This window comes from Pelophylax lessonae, assembly GCF_965119305.1.
Source record: "Pelophylax lessonae genome assembly, chromosome: 3".
Classification (NCBI taxonomy): Eukaryota; Metazoa; Chordata; class Amphibia; order Anura; family Ranidae; genus Pelophylax; species Pelophylax lessonae.
Window position 1 is genome coordinate 200589068 of NC_138770.1, and position 15262 is coordinate 200604329.

The 15262-nt window shown below is 44.9% G+C and overlaps 1 protein-coding gene across 2 annotated transcripts in view; it reads right to left on the reverse strand.

Annotated features, from left to right (window-relative positions):
* The window catches only part of FARP2 (FERM, ARH/RhoGEF and pleckstrin domain protein 2), a 217130-nt gene that overhangs the window by 71990 nt on the left and 129878 nt on the right, over nucleotides 1-15262 (reverse strand). For both annotated transcript variants that reach the window (XR_014225029.1, XM_082250070.1), the window contains exons 13-16: nucleotides 13527-13663; nucleotides 6874-6960; nucleotides 6181-6323; nucleotides 1045-1120 (exon numbers count right to left, since the gene is read on the reverse strand). Coding sequence is in view for 1 of the 2 variants with exons in the window: in XM_082250070.1 (XP_082106196.1) it covers nucleotides 1045-1120; nucleotides 6181-6323; nucleotides 6874-6960; nucleotides 13527-13663 (443 nt within the window). In the remaining variant the exon portion in view is untranslated. The remainder of the gene's footprint in view (nucleotides 1-1044; nucleotides 1121-6180; nucleotides 6324-6873; nucleotides 6961-13526; nucleotides 13664-15262) is intronic.

A 15262-nucleotide genomic window follows, 5' to 3' on the forward strand; every position in this document is an offset into this window, starting at 1 on the left:
GGCCACGCCCCCAGTCCAACAAAATTTGAACATACAGTGTATGGGATGCTTGGCTAGGTACTCCTGGATTGGCTCCGTTACAATTAGGCTCCTTTCACACTATCCGTCAGTTGGACGGATTCCGTTTTTCTCGAGCCGCCGATCCCACGCTGAGCAGGAGAATGACAGCTGTGTCTCCGCGCTGTGTGCGGAGACACAGCTGTCAGGTCCCCATGCATCTCTATGGGGGAAATCGGATGGGAACGGACCGTCGGTCCGTTCTCATCCGATCCAATCCGCTGGACGGATGGAAAATAGGGTTTCCATCCGTCCAGATTTGATGGATCGGATCAGATCGGATGTCAGCGGACATGTCTCCGCTGACATCCGATCCCCCATAGAGATGCATGAGGGGATCGTTCAGATCCGCCAAAAAAACGGACAGGCGGATCTGAACGGTCCGCCTGTGTGAAAGGGGCCTTAGACCAAAATAGAATTCTTGCTGGAAGAGATTCCTCTGGTTTGGTGTAACACTGTTATAGTTTGATAGATGGAGGGCCACAGGTTAAGCACCCATGCGTTAGAGAGCTTCTGTTAGTTTTTTATTGTTATCTATGTAAGGAGATTTCCCTTCACTTTCTGCCTTTGTGATAGCGTTAAGCTGGATACACACTATACAACTTTTGTTGGTAGATTTCCATTAGATTTACCTTCAACTCTGTAGTGCAAGGGCCTGCCTGATTTCATACAAATTGAAAGTGTTTAGGTTTGACCTAATATTATAAGGTTTTGGTAAGTCTAAAGGAAAAAGTCTAAAGAAAATTGTATAGTGTGTATCCAGCTTTAGTGGGATAGGAAAAGAGGGGAGATTTTCCTACTGGGGCTGCAGGCAACAAGAAGATGCCAACAGAGGTTCTAACTTTTCCACACTATAAAAATAAAAGCAGTGAATGGTTGATTGCCTTTCCCTCCTGCATATGACCTGTAAATTGTATATCTTGGATTTGGTGAGCTACAAATTCTCAGTTACAAACAGGAAACAAACATACATACTCATAATCTCACCCGCAAGGCAGTCATTTTTCTTAACATGAAATCTCCAAGTATTTGCATGTCCTTAGTATGTGCAGATTTTCCTTCCCTGCAAGCAAATCAAGATAGAAACTTGAGAGTAAAAAGAGCAAATACTAGCTACATATGTAGAAGCACTAGGTGCAGTTTTGTTTAAATTCTTAATAGTCTGGCTTATTACAACTAATTTTCACTCATTAACCTTGCTACTTGTTTTCTTGATCTACCTACCTTACACAGATCCCCTCATTCTGTTGATGCTATATAATTACTGTATGATAATTATAATAATTTCCAGAATGCTCATGTCCATTCTAAAGTCACTGGGCCAAAAGCTAAATTAATGATCATCATTGTTATACACATTGTCAGCAGACTTGAGGCTTGTGGGTACAGAAAGATAAGTGAGCTAGCTGAAAATATCCTTAGTTTGGTCACCCAGGCTGGATCTTCCTGATTCTAAGAGTAACCATGCATGACCCATCTTGCAAGGTACAGAAGATAATTGCTTACATTAGCTCATCAAGCAGTTGCATTAAACAATTGTAACCCTAAAAGGGAAAAAAAAAAAAAAAAGCTTCTGTTCTTTTAAGGCATGATCTAAAGCATTGTGCTTCTGTAGTGTAATTTGTCCCTTCCTATGGTGCAAAATATCTAGGTGATCCTGCCTGTTCCTGTTCCCTCCTGTTTCCCTGTTCCCCTCCCCTCTGTGTATTGACCACGGTAATTACGGCTGCTGATCCAGGATATTGTGGTCATTTTATGTGCCTCTGTCATTCCGTGTTGCCAACCGTCCGTATATTCACGGACGGCCTGTAAAATCAGGGCACTTTTCTCCTGCCCGTAAATGCCCGTAGCAGGAGAAAAGTGCCAGTTAAAATGATGGCTGCGGCGAGACAATGCGACTGCGCATGCGCCGCGTGCGCCTCGGTCATCTCCGGACACTTCTGAAGTGAACTCACTTGCTCCGACTCCGAGTCCTCCCCGCCTGACGTGACCGCCTCCGGCTCCGCCTGTGTGCCCTCTGCCCTGCCCATGGCCCGATGAGCACTGACAGTAGACTTCTTCTCCCTCCAGCCTCCAGGTGGCAATAGAGAGCGCCACTGCAGTGAGACCTCAGACTCCTCAGCTCCTCAGACCCTTCATCTCCTCAAACACCCCAGAACAACTCCTCAGAACACCCCCCCCCCCAGACCTCTCCCCTCCTCAAACCCTTCATCTCCTCAAACACCCCAGAACAACTCCTCAGAACACCCCCCCCCAGACATCTCCCCTCCTCAGACCCTTCATCTTCTCAAACACCCCAGAACAACTCCTCAGAACACCCCCCCCCAGACATCTCCCCTCCTCAAACCCCCCCCAGAAATCTCCCCTTCTCAAACCCCATAGACACCCCCCCCCCTCCTCCTCCACTGTCTTGCTGGCGCTGGCCGCGCTGCGGCGAGACTTGTGACCCTGACCTGGAACATGTCAGGGAAAGTAGCCCGCTGCCCGCATATGTGTTCAGGACGGACGGTATTGCTAAGGTAAGACACAGGCACACACAGTCACATTCATGGGGGGGGGGGGGGGAAGAAGACAGGTCATTTTACAACTGATTGGACACTTTCTTACAAAACTGATGTCTTGTTCTGAGGGCCCTGGTGTTTGACAACCAAGGAGAGAATGTGTAAATCTCTGCGCCAATGTGTATTCTTTTCTCTTTTCTTCTTCACTCTATTATGTTCATAATTGTTACTTGTGTGCTTTACTTGGAGCTGGTGTGGGGGATATGAAGGTGAAGGAGTTTTCTGTGCACAGTGTGTTAAACTTTGCTTGGCTTTGATGGATAGGAGAATGGCCCCCTGAGTTTAGGAAGGAAGTTTGTAAGGTAAGTGTGGCTGGTTAGGTAACACCAGCTGGCTATAATGTTTACTGTAATCACTTAGAACCCAGGCACGTGTCTCATGTCAGTGTTTGGAAAATGAATGTATGCTCAGTGTATCTGATTTCATGAAATATTTGTTTTAGGGGCGGTTCACACTGGGAATTGCACAGGAACACGCTGCGCGTTCCTGTACAATTCACGTGCAGTTCTGTGCGGTGCGATTTCAGGCCATTCAAAATGAATGGAGTGAAATCACACCGCACCAAAAGAAGTGCATGCACTACGTTTTAAAATTTACTGCACTGCAACCACAGCAGATTGTACTTTTGTACCATGCGATCTGATGCAGGCAAATATGGTTTATGACTTTTGTCAACTTAAACACATTGCTAATAGCACTATCTACATGTTTATAGATTAATTATTCATATTTGCACGGTTTAGCACTGAAAACGGCTATTTTATCTACATTTTTTGCAGTGCCAGTAAAAAATTGGTGCCGTCCGTAAATTTTTGGCGTTCTGCCAGTAAATTTCACTCCTCCTCTCCTGCTGCCATTGCTTGTGGCTTTAAAGTAACATTTCAAAATAACTTGCATCTCCTTGGTTTTATCAACAAAGTAGTGTGTTTGTGGTTTTTAGCTTCTTCCCATCCGCGCTACAGCCTATATACGGCTGCAGGGCGGACTCAAATTTTCGGGAGGCCATTTTTAAATGGCCTCCCAGTGACACGCCCCCAGCGCGCTCCCGCGAGCGCGCTGCGGGGAAAATCTGTGTCACAGCGGCCATTCACCACGTGATCGGGCCGTCCAATAAGCGATGATCTCATATGTAAACATATGAGATCATCTCTCATCGCCGGCGCTCCTTCCTCACACGGAGCCTGCAGTGTGAGGAAGGAGGGGGAGCCTCACAGCGCCGGGGACACAGGAGAATGTAATCAGGGCACCGATCACCAGTGCCCTGATTACTGAAGGTAAAAACACACACACAGTGCCCCCCCATCAGTGCCCACAGTGCCCGCCATCAGTGCCCCCCATCAATGCCCACAATCAGTGCCCATAGTGCTGCTAGTCAGTGCCCATCAGTGCCTGCTCATCTAGGCACTGATGAGCACTGACTGGCAGCACTATGGGCACTGAGTGTGGGCACTGATGGTGCTGCCCATCAGTGCCGCCCATCAGTGTCCAGTGCCATCCGCCAGTGCCCATCAGTGCCGCCCGTCAGTGCCCAGCAGTGCCACCTCTCAGTGCCCAGCAGTGCCGCCTCTCAGTGCCCAGCAGTGCCGCCTCTCAGTGCTCAGCAGTGCCGCCTATCAGTGCTCAGCAGTGCCGCCTATCAGTGCTCAGCAGTGCCGCCTATCAGTGCCGCCTATCAGTGCCGCCTATCAGTGCTCATCAGTGCGGCATATTAGTACCTCCTCATCAGTGCCCATAAGTGCCACCTCATTAGTGCCCATACGTGCCACCTCATCAGTGCAGCCTATCAGTGCCCATCAGTGCCGCCTCATCAGCGCACATCAGTGAAGGAGAAAAATTTATTTTCAAAATTTACTCGCAGAAAATAAGAAAAACTTTTCAGTCAAAGTGTGACAGCGCTGAAAGCTGAAAATTGGCCTGGATGGGAAGGGTGTTTAAGTGCACAGTAGGCAAGTGGTTAGAATTCTAATCTTAAACACTATCTTGCACAGCACCGATGTGCGGTCACGTTACCTCCCTCTGCTGGCGGGCTGATGTCAGAGGGGCATCTCAGCCCCTCCCACCACTCTCCTTAGATCGGGGAAGGAGAGCTGAGGAGGACATGTGACAGTACAGTCGTGCTGTGAGAAAAAGTATTTAGGATTAGAATGAAAAAAAAAAAACAGTAACTTTGTATCTTGATAAAACAGAGGGGATGCAAGTTATTGATGATTAGGACTTTACAACCACTTTAAGAACCCACTGAGAATTAAAAGTACTTATCACACAAAAAAAATTGCCAGTAAGCTGGGAAAATATGTAATAGTGTGCCAATCAGTTCTATGACATTTTCAGCACAGATGCAATGCTCTCATCTTTTGGCCAAATTGAAGAGAAGGCAATGATGGGTGTTGGTGATGCACTACTGCGTTTGAGGGTGGACAGATGTCTCAACATTTGACATCCTCATTTTATGGCTGGCATGAGAGGCTCCCAGGCAAAATGTGTGATATTATTCCTTTATCGAACTGAGGTTCTACCTTTGGGCCTTTGTAAGAGGAGTGAATAGTGTAATCACATGAAATGTGTCTTCCTAGACATACCCTTCTTACTATGGTCTTGTCCTCTCCATGCCCCATACTGCTTATATAATAAGCTATCTTCGGGAGAACTGATATAGTAATTGTTGTATTATGTATATTCTCTTTGTAGGCCCCCCTGAGTTGACGGGAAGCTAGGCTTTAAACTTTAGCGCTTTACCAGCTATGTTATTTGTAATATTTAGTGATTATACCACAGCCTCCCCTTCTTAGATAGCAGAGACATTAACTACTGTGATGTGTACCAATAATATGGGGTGTGGTAATAATCTGGGATGTTCAGCAAAAACCAACTTTATTGTGTCACATGGAGGAAAATGAAGCAAGACCTTGGTTGGCTGTAGCATAGCCTATTTAAGGGCGAATAGAAAAGGCGCAGCCAGAAACTTGGATGTATCTTAAGCAGTACCAGCTCCCAACCTGCTCTATGGCAAAAAAAAAAAAGTTGACCTTTTATTTAAGACTTTCTTGGGTTTTGCTTGCAACTCCATAATCATTGGGGAGGATTTGGAAGTAGATTGAGCATGGGAAAAGAGTAATAAGGTACCTTTCACACGGGCTTTCCAATCCAGTCCGCCTGTCGGTTTTTCAGGAGGACCGAATTTGATGCTCCATGCAGCCCTGTGGAGCAGCGGATATCAGCGGAGACATCACCACTGACACCCGCTGCTATCCGATCCTGTTTGTGAAATCTGGATGGATGGAAACCCTATTTTCCATGCGTCTGGAGGATCAGATAAGATCGGATGAAAAACGGACAGGCGGTCCGTTATCATCCGATCTCCCATAGAGGAGAGCAGGGCTCTGACAGCTCCATCAATGAAAACACAGTGCGGAGATGGAGCTGTCATCTGCCTGCTCAGCGGGGACTTTGTCGGGCGCACCGCCCATTATTACTGTGCAGTTTATACAATGTAGCTAGATTCATTTGACTAGGTCTAAGCACAACGTCCATCACTTCTCAGTTTGTAAGCTACAGTAGATACCAAAGGTTGAGGACATCCTCCAGCTGGTGCAAAAATTCTTCGTGAAAATGTCTCATTGGTTCCAAGCAAGAAAATAAAGGTTTCATCTGCTGTTCCAAAGTCTCCTGGAGTTCCCCACCTTTACAGAGTGCCCTGTGCAGCCACTATCAAGGAAGAAAAGGATATAGATTATATGTTACAAAGGAAGTCACAAAAGAGACCACAGACAGAAGACTGGGTATACACTAAAATGTACCCTCTAATAACACACAAAACAGTCACATTACTTTCTGGTCCGCATTGTTGGAACATAGTAAAACACATTCTATTCATAAAGGAGAATTTATCAAAAATGGACCAGCCAGAATCTGGAGCAGCTGTGCATAGCAACCAATCAGCTTCTATCTTTTATTTTCAAAAGTTGATCTGAACAAGCTGAAGTTAAAAGCGGATTGGCTGCCATGCACATTTGCTCCAGTGTTGATAAATATTCCCCATAGTCTTCAAAGACAAAACTGCAGGATAATGAATTGGCTAGAGAGAATGTATGTGCATTAGGAACATTGACATATCAGATTCTAACAAATGACCCATCTAGCTTTACAATGCTAAAACCGGTCTTTTTATAATCACTAAAGTCTTGTATATGGACGTGGAAAACATTGCAAAAGAAATACCCAATAGAAAAAGTGACATTTTCTGTTGCATACTTACCGTTGTTAGGACTTCAATATCTTTTAAATGAGAAGTTTCTGTGCTCAGTATTTCTTTGGTGATATAATAGGCCTCATCCATCTGCTGCTAATATAAAACAAATTCCAATTTATCTATTACCTGCACGTGTGTGGTGTGTGTGTACAGCATACATAAATCACAGAAAAAAATAAAAAAACTAAGCAGCTCCAAAAATTTCTTGCAACTAGTTATCTGGTTTCAAAAAACAAACAAGGTTCATATGGAAGCAGACATTTTCCAAATCATGCACGACATACCAGTTCCAGTTGGATATTAAGCACTTGCTTACCAGCCGCTGCATATTTACTGCGGCAAAGTGGCGCTATTGCACGAAGCAACGTACCTGTACATTGTTTTTTTTCAATAGCCGTTAGATACCGCCATTTCGCCGCTGGAGGCACAACCGTGCCATGATTGACTAGCAGGGATGTCAATGGGTCCGGTGGACCCAATGTCCGCCGGCCAGTGGCGGCTGGTGCTCCATGGGCGAGGGGGGGGCGGCAGACGGACCACACCACACACCATACCCCCCCGACCACACCAGCTCCAGCCCACACTGCCCCCCCCTCCCCACAGTCGCCGGACCCCACCAGCTCCAGCCAGCACAATCCCCCACCAGCTCCAGCTCGCACTGCCCCCCCCCCGGTGGCCGGCTTACTCACCCTGGGCAGGCAGCGGCGGTGGCTTCCCCCTCAATCTCCTCCCTCCTCCACTCCTTGGCCAATAGCATGGCTTTTCCTTTCGGCCAATCGGGAAATGGGTCTCAGGACCAGCTTCCTGATTGGCCAGGAGGAGAATCAGTGTGGCAATAGTGAATATTCATTCGCTATTGTTACACAACTGGGTGGGCTCTGCGCCCCGAGCCCAGCCTTTTTTGAAGTCTATTAGAGCCTCTGGCTCTAATCACATGCTTCAAAAAAAACCCCAATTGGAATCCATGCGCCCGACGCCCTGCATGTAGATTAGGGGGCTGGACGCATGGCTAGGGGTGGGCGGCGCCCCTGCGCCCCCAATGCACTAGCCGCCACTGCCGCTGGCCACCCGCAATCATACCAGAGAAAGGCAGAACAGCGATCAGCCTATGTAAACAAGGCAGATCACCGTTCTGCAAGGAGACCAGATGGACATCTTGTGTTCCTGCTAAGCAGAAACCAGGATCTCTGTCTTTCCCCAATCAGTATAACCTCCCTCCAGTTAGTAAGCACCCCCTAGTGACACACTTAACCCTTTGATCACCCCCGATGATAACCCCTTTCCTGCCAGTGTTATGAGTGCAGTGCATTTTTTTTTTTTTAGCACTGTTCACTGTATTAGTGTCACTGGTTGCAGACAAACAGATACAACATACGTAGGATGATTTGTTTAATGCCTTTGTATCACCTAAGGGCAGTCACTTCGCTGGGTATATGTAAGGGTTTACAACCACTTAAAGATAACTAAGTAATCTGGTAGAGGCTTTGAACAGCTGACATACCACAGTCTCCACAGCCAATCTGTAATGTGGCCCCAATGCTTCGAAGTAGACAAAGTAAATGTTTAAGCATAGTAAATGCATATATCATATACAGCAGGGACGTGCAGTCAGGGGAGGCAGAGCCATGAACATAAAAAAAAAACAAAAAAAAACAACAACACGACTGCGCTTTTAGGGTCATAGCTCGGCAAATTTGGGGGTTCGGTAGCCGAAGTCCTATCCCACCACTGGTCAAAATTTGGAGCTCCTACCTAGAGATATGGGGCTCCTTGTGCAGCCTATCAGAAGCTACATACTGCACGGCCAGTTTGAATACAAGCGGGCACACACTGTTTGCAGCAGACAGAGGATGAGCTCACAGTGCTTCTGATTTCTTGTCAGAGGCACTGAGCTCAATGGACAGTTTGGAGCCTTGGACCAATGGTAAGGCACCATTGGTCCAAGCTGTCCAATGAAAATGCTGCAGTGGAGGCTCTCCTCTCACTGCAGTGTCATAGAAGGGGAACTGCAGTCAGGTTGAGACCCCGATGAGGACAATGAGCATGCAGATGAGCTTCCCTGAGACGGTTTCTGACAGTTTGTGCAGACATTCTTTGGTTATGCAAACCGATTGTTGCAGTAGCTGTCGGATGGCTGGTCTCAGATGATCTTGGAGGTGAAGATGCTGGATGTGGGGGTCCTGGGCTGGCGTGTTTACATGTGGTCTGCTGTTGTAAGGCCGGTTGGAGGTACTGCCAAATTCTCTGAAACGCCTTTGGAGACGGCTTATGGTAGAGAAATGAACATTCAATTCACGGGCAGCAGCTCTGGTAGACATTCCTGCATTTAGCATGCAAATTGCATGCTCCTTCAAAATTTGCAACATCTGTGGCATTGTTCTGTGTGATAAAACTGCACATTTTAGAGTGGCCTTTATTGTGGCCAGCCTAAGGCACACCTGTGCAATAATCATGCTGTCTAATCAGCATCTTGATATGCCACACCTGTGAAGTGGATGGATTATTTCGGCAAAGGAGAAGTGCTCACTAACACAGATTTAGACAGATCTGTAAACAATATTTGAGAGAAATAGGCATTTTGTGTACATAGAAAAAGTCTTAGTTCTTTGAGTTCAGCTCATGAAAAATGGGGGCAAAAACAGTTTTGCATTTATCATTTTGTTCAGTGTAGTAGAACTGCAATCGCCTACATCACGAGAATCGAATACGTAACTTGTGAATATGTAACCTGTGTGTATCTGGCTCTGATACTACCCATTGCCTCACCAGCCACTGACCTCACCGCATGTCCCTGATAAACTGATCCCTGGCACTACCAGGGCATCTGCTGTGTCCCACTTTCTGAACACAAACTAGCTTTGTGTTGATCCAAGGTGCTAACAACTCCACGTCCGTGATCTCCAACACAGATCTACGTCCCTGGATATCTCTGGATGGAAACACCATTTTCCCAGGTGCAGATTTGGTCTGCCAAAGAAAAATTCCTGTCAGTATACACCTTTGCAATGGGTTCTCTTGAAATGCTGGAACATGAAACTCTGCTCAGGACAGGATAGAGCCTATCTCAGACAATGCAGCAACACTCCTGGTGCACCCCTGATGATTGATGCGAGCCAATAACGAACATTGTCCAAATGAACCTGGATTAGATGACTGGTCAGAAGGACGTTCAACAAATTAACAAATAAAACGCTTAACTCGAGGAAGCATTGATTCATTCTGAAACCAACAACCCTAAACACATAGTTGATCCAGAATTCTGGCCCAACCCAAAAGACAGGCATCTGTCGTGACATTCTTAATGAAAGGGAAGACACATCTTGCCCTCAGACAATGAGGGGGACTAAAATCACCATGACAAACATCTTGGTTCAAGGATGCTAATGAAATCTTGTCTAAAGAAAAAAAAAAACTTTTGTCCAACAGTATGCGAATATTCTATTAAGTTCTGGAGTGGAGAGATCTGCTATCGCAAAAGTAGACTGTGCAAGTATCTAATGACTGCAATGAAGAAAGACCCAGAACTGGATCAGAGACCTTTGTGAATGCTCTCATAGCCAAAGCAAGGGGAGGGCCACAAAGTGATCATGGATATGTTCAGAGAGGTATGCCCAGAACGCAGAACACAGAACATAAAAATTTGACAACAGAAAAAAAGACCATGCAACCCACTTAGTCTTCCACTTTTTTTAATACAGGTTTTGTATTTTTTTTTTTTGGTTAACTTTTTTGTCTGGAGTATAGATCTAGGTTTGTCCCAAGCATGTTTGAAGTAATTTGTCCCGCTACCTCTGCTGGAAGTTCATGCCAAGCCCCATGATGCTTTAAATACCATTTTAGTATAAAAAAAAAAAAATCTCTAAGATTAGTTTTGAACTTTGCTTCAGTCAGTTTGAGGTCATGTTCTATATTCTTGATCTTGGCTTCATATTGAAAATACTGCCCTTCGGGATCTTATTCACCCCCTTGATATATTTAAAGGTTTCAATCAGGTCTCTCCTTTCCCTTCTTTCCTCCAGACTGTACATATGAAGTTCCTCTAGATAGGCTTTATCTCCCAGATCTTTCATCATTTTTGTTACCCATCTCTGGACTTGCTCCATCTTATCAGTATCTTTTTGTAAGTGAGATCTCTAGAACTAGAGAGAGTATTCTAAATGAGGTCTCACTAAATATCTATATAGGAGAATCAGGACATCCTTCCTGCTGCTGGTGATCCCTCTTGTAATGCATCCTAGAATTCGATTTGCTTTTCCCACTACCTGTTCACACTCTTTGCAATCATCTGAAATAAGTGTTCCCAAATATTTTTCTTCTGTAGAGCTGGCCCCCAATCTTGTATTCTCTCAAGGGATTCTTTTTCCCCAAGGTCCATGATTTTATATTTGGGTTATGGGCATATGCCCCTAAACCGGAGCACCCATCAAGCCACGGTGTATTTCATTCTGCAATAGACTTCAACAGGCTGCAGACAGTTAGGCTGGATGCTGCACCTGTGCCTTCTAGGCACACTAAAATGCTGCGTGTTATAGAAAGCCAGGGAGAGAGTAAAAATGAGGAGTTCCTCATTATCGAAATAATGTACAAATTGCACAGAAGCCTATATAATACATATGTGCAAGTCTAGAACAAGGGATCTTTAAACCCCCTCACAAAGTACCAACTCTTATAAAGAGGAGTGCTCCCCCACGTGGCCATCTTGAGAATTACTGTATATTAAAGTGTATGGCAAGGCCAGTAGTAAAAGGAGAATTTGAACCTCCTAAAGATTAGTCACCTAGTGCTCCAGTTTAAAAAAACAAGGTAAAACCTAAACCCCGCATAAAGCCTGCTAGGTACTCAACAGTGAATCTTCAGAAATGGAGACAGGGACACTGCTGTAACTCTGAGCCCAATAACTCCACATGCAGTCCAACTTACTGGCCTGATCTGAAAGCGTGTCCTGTGCTAAATAGAACAAAGACAGATTGCCACTGCTGACAGCAACACTGTCAGAGAGAACATCAGTATACTTAACTGGAAAAACTATGCTTCTTGGATGTCTGGAGAAACTTTCAAGAATTCAGGACTGTCGCAGAAAGAACACCAGCATACTTAATGAACTGCGCTCTTTGGCTGACGGGGGAACTTCCGGAATTTCAGTATTTGGCCTAAAAGTATCGGCAAGTGTTCATAATAGAACCACCTTCCAAAAGAACAGAAAAAACATCAAAAACATGCCCCCATTCATGAGGACATTTAAAGCATCATGGGGTTGGCCTTCAGATTAGGTGGCAGGCAAACCCTTAAGTTGCATTATCATCAAGCCGTATCCATCAATAAATGATAGAGAAAAGGGAGTTCTGCAAAAAGTCAAGGCAATTTTTCTGCTCAATAACAATTCTTGCTCTACGGAGGGAGGACATCCCTTCCTTATCAAAAGAGGAGTGGGAGGTGGTCATCGGTTCATTTCTTGCCATAGCAATATCTTAAACATTTGTCACTGTACTTTTTACACAGAATTAAGAATATATAGCATAAAAGATGTCAGATTTAGAGGCATATTTTTCTTTCCACTTCAAATTTTGGTCAGAAGTCATGCAATTTATTTCCAACATTTGTGTTCGCATTCTGGGGTAGTTCATGACTTTGCTTAGGCTCATAATGCAAGTATCGTTCTTTAATTCCTTTTATTGCATGCAAGTGTCCAGTGAATGGAAGCCATTGGGTAATCCAGTGCATCAGAATGGGAGACACCATTACAAACAGGCAGAACCCTACAGTACCATCAGTGGAGCTCCATCTCTGTCCAAAGAGGCTGACTGACATATCATTTCCCTGTGTCATCCCTGTTTACAGTGTAAAGCCTCCTCACAGTATTCTATGAATACATTTGTTGTTTAAGATTTTGGATGTACTAGATCAGGCATCACTAAATGGCGGACCGCGGTCCGGGTCCGGACCCAGCTAATGTCTCTTCCGGACCCCTGCGGGCCCACTCTTTAGAGTCGTTCTGCCCACAGCCATCACCACGGCCATTCTCCCAGAGCCAACAGCTGGAGGCAGGACAGCTATCGACAGAGGGCGGGGGCTACCCAAGTTAACAAGCAGGTGATTGGTTGCGAGGATACAGGGCAGTCATCGCACAAACATGCGGTTCGGACCTCTGCTGTAAGAATATTTTACTGACTGGACCTTTGTGAATTTTAATTCAATACCCCTGTACTAGATGGTAGAAATAATTTGAATTTAAGTTTTCTGCCAGCAACCACTGTAAAATCCTCTCAGTGCCAAAAGCCTGTGGATTTCAGTGTCTACTAGCCCAGTGGTCCTCAACCCGGGCCTACAGGGCCCACTAACAGGCCAGATTTGCAAGATAACTGAAATACATCCCAGGTGATATCATTTGCTTGTCCGTGATTGCAGTACTCTAGTCTGCATCTCCCCAAGGTAATACCTAAAATCTGGCCTGTTAGTGGGCCCTGTAGGCCAGGGTTGAGGACCACTGTACTAGCCAATAAAGTTCAAGTAGTTCTTAACACGGCCTAAAAATATAGCCTCATACTAAGTACACATATTTAACAATGACATGATTTCTGCTTTAAATAAAACAAAAACAGATATTGGGCCAGGCTGGCTAGGAAGCGTTTTGTGCTGGTATTACCACAGACTGTCCCCACCTTGATCTCAGATGATTCTTCAGCATCATATGTCCTGGCACTTCCAGTGTCACTTAATGAGGGACTCAACAATGGGGAACTGCCAGGCTGGGAATGGGAGGAAGGCAACCTCAATGTAACCGGGGACAACTGACAGCCTACAGAGACAGAAGACATGTTAAACCAGATACAAGACTTATTTTTATACTATTGTATACTTGCAACATTAGTATAATGTGAAATTGTGATTTACAAATAACAAGGTTATTTATTACATTTTGTAGAACTGGAGGGGTGAACAATATAATACAAAGAATAGATTTATATAAAAGGAACCAATTAGTAGTGCCTCTCCTCAGCTTATATTCTTCCTGGACCGCCCTCATGCATCTACTAAACTACATGTAATGGGACATGGTACCATATACTTTTCCTGGGAATCTCAAAAGTGCATTTTGTTCTGCATTCCTGTGACCCATTTTCAGCTGACAGCAGGCTAAAATCCGCTGTTGAGTGCCGTCACTAAGCCGAGCCAGGCTTGGGAAAGATCCTGACTCTACAGTCAGAATTCACCCAGATGCCTGGACTGGCAGTTGGCTCAGCCTCTCTGCAAGCTGCAACTCTGCACCAGTGAGCACTGAAGGGGCAGAGCAGAGAGCCGGTGACTGACATTCACCAGCTTTCTGCTCACTGAAGGATGAGAACTGAGCGATCAGCAGTATTTAATTGCTCAGTTCCCTGTCTTAGAGTCAGCAGGGGACAGATATAGCATCGGATCGATGCTGCATCTGTCTAGGCGACTACATTTTTTTTTTTTTACAAGCATATACTTCTCTTTTTAACCACTTTAGCCCCGGAGGATTTGGCTGCTCAATGACTAGGCCCTATTTTGCGATTCGGCACTGCGTGACTTTGACAGACAATTTCGCGGTCGTGCGACGCTGTACCCAAATGAAATTGACATACTTTTTTTCCCACAAACAGAGCTTTTTTTGGTGGCATTTGATCACCTGTGTGATTTTTATTTTTTGCGCTATAAACAAATAAATAGCGACAATTTTGAAAAACATATGACATTCTCAAGAAAAAAAAAAAAAAAATGTAAAAATCAAAATTTAGCATTTTAGGCCAATTTGTTTTCTGCTACATATTTTTGGTAAAAAAAAAAAAAAAAAAAAAAAAAAAATCGCAATAAGCGTATTTTGATTGGTTTGCGCAAAAGTTATTGCATTTACTAACTACGGAAAGATTTATGTCATTTTTATTGTTTTTTTTTTAACAAGTAATGGCGGCAATCTGCGATTTTTTGCGGGACTGCGACATTGTGGCGGACAGATCGGACCTCTGACTGACATTTTTGACACTTTTGGGGATACCAGTGACATTACTACAGTAATCAGTGCTATAAATATGTACTGTTACTGTAAAAATGACACTGGCAGGGAAGGGGTTAACTTTATTGGTAATCAAGGGGTCCCTAGGGACAGGATTCTAACTGTCAGGGGGCGTAGCTAGTGAAGTAACCACAGAGACATTCGATCCTATATAGCAGGATCACATAGCCTCTGTGCTTACTTCAGGGAGAATGACAGACGGCTGTGTTTACATCAGCCATCTGTCTTTAGCCCCGTACACACATACCGATTGTCGGCCGTAAATATTCGGTCGCCGACCGATCGGCCGATTGTAGGCTTGTTAGTATGATGCTTCCGACAGCCGACAGCGCATTTTCAGCCAAACAGAATCTGTCGTGCAGA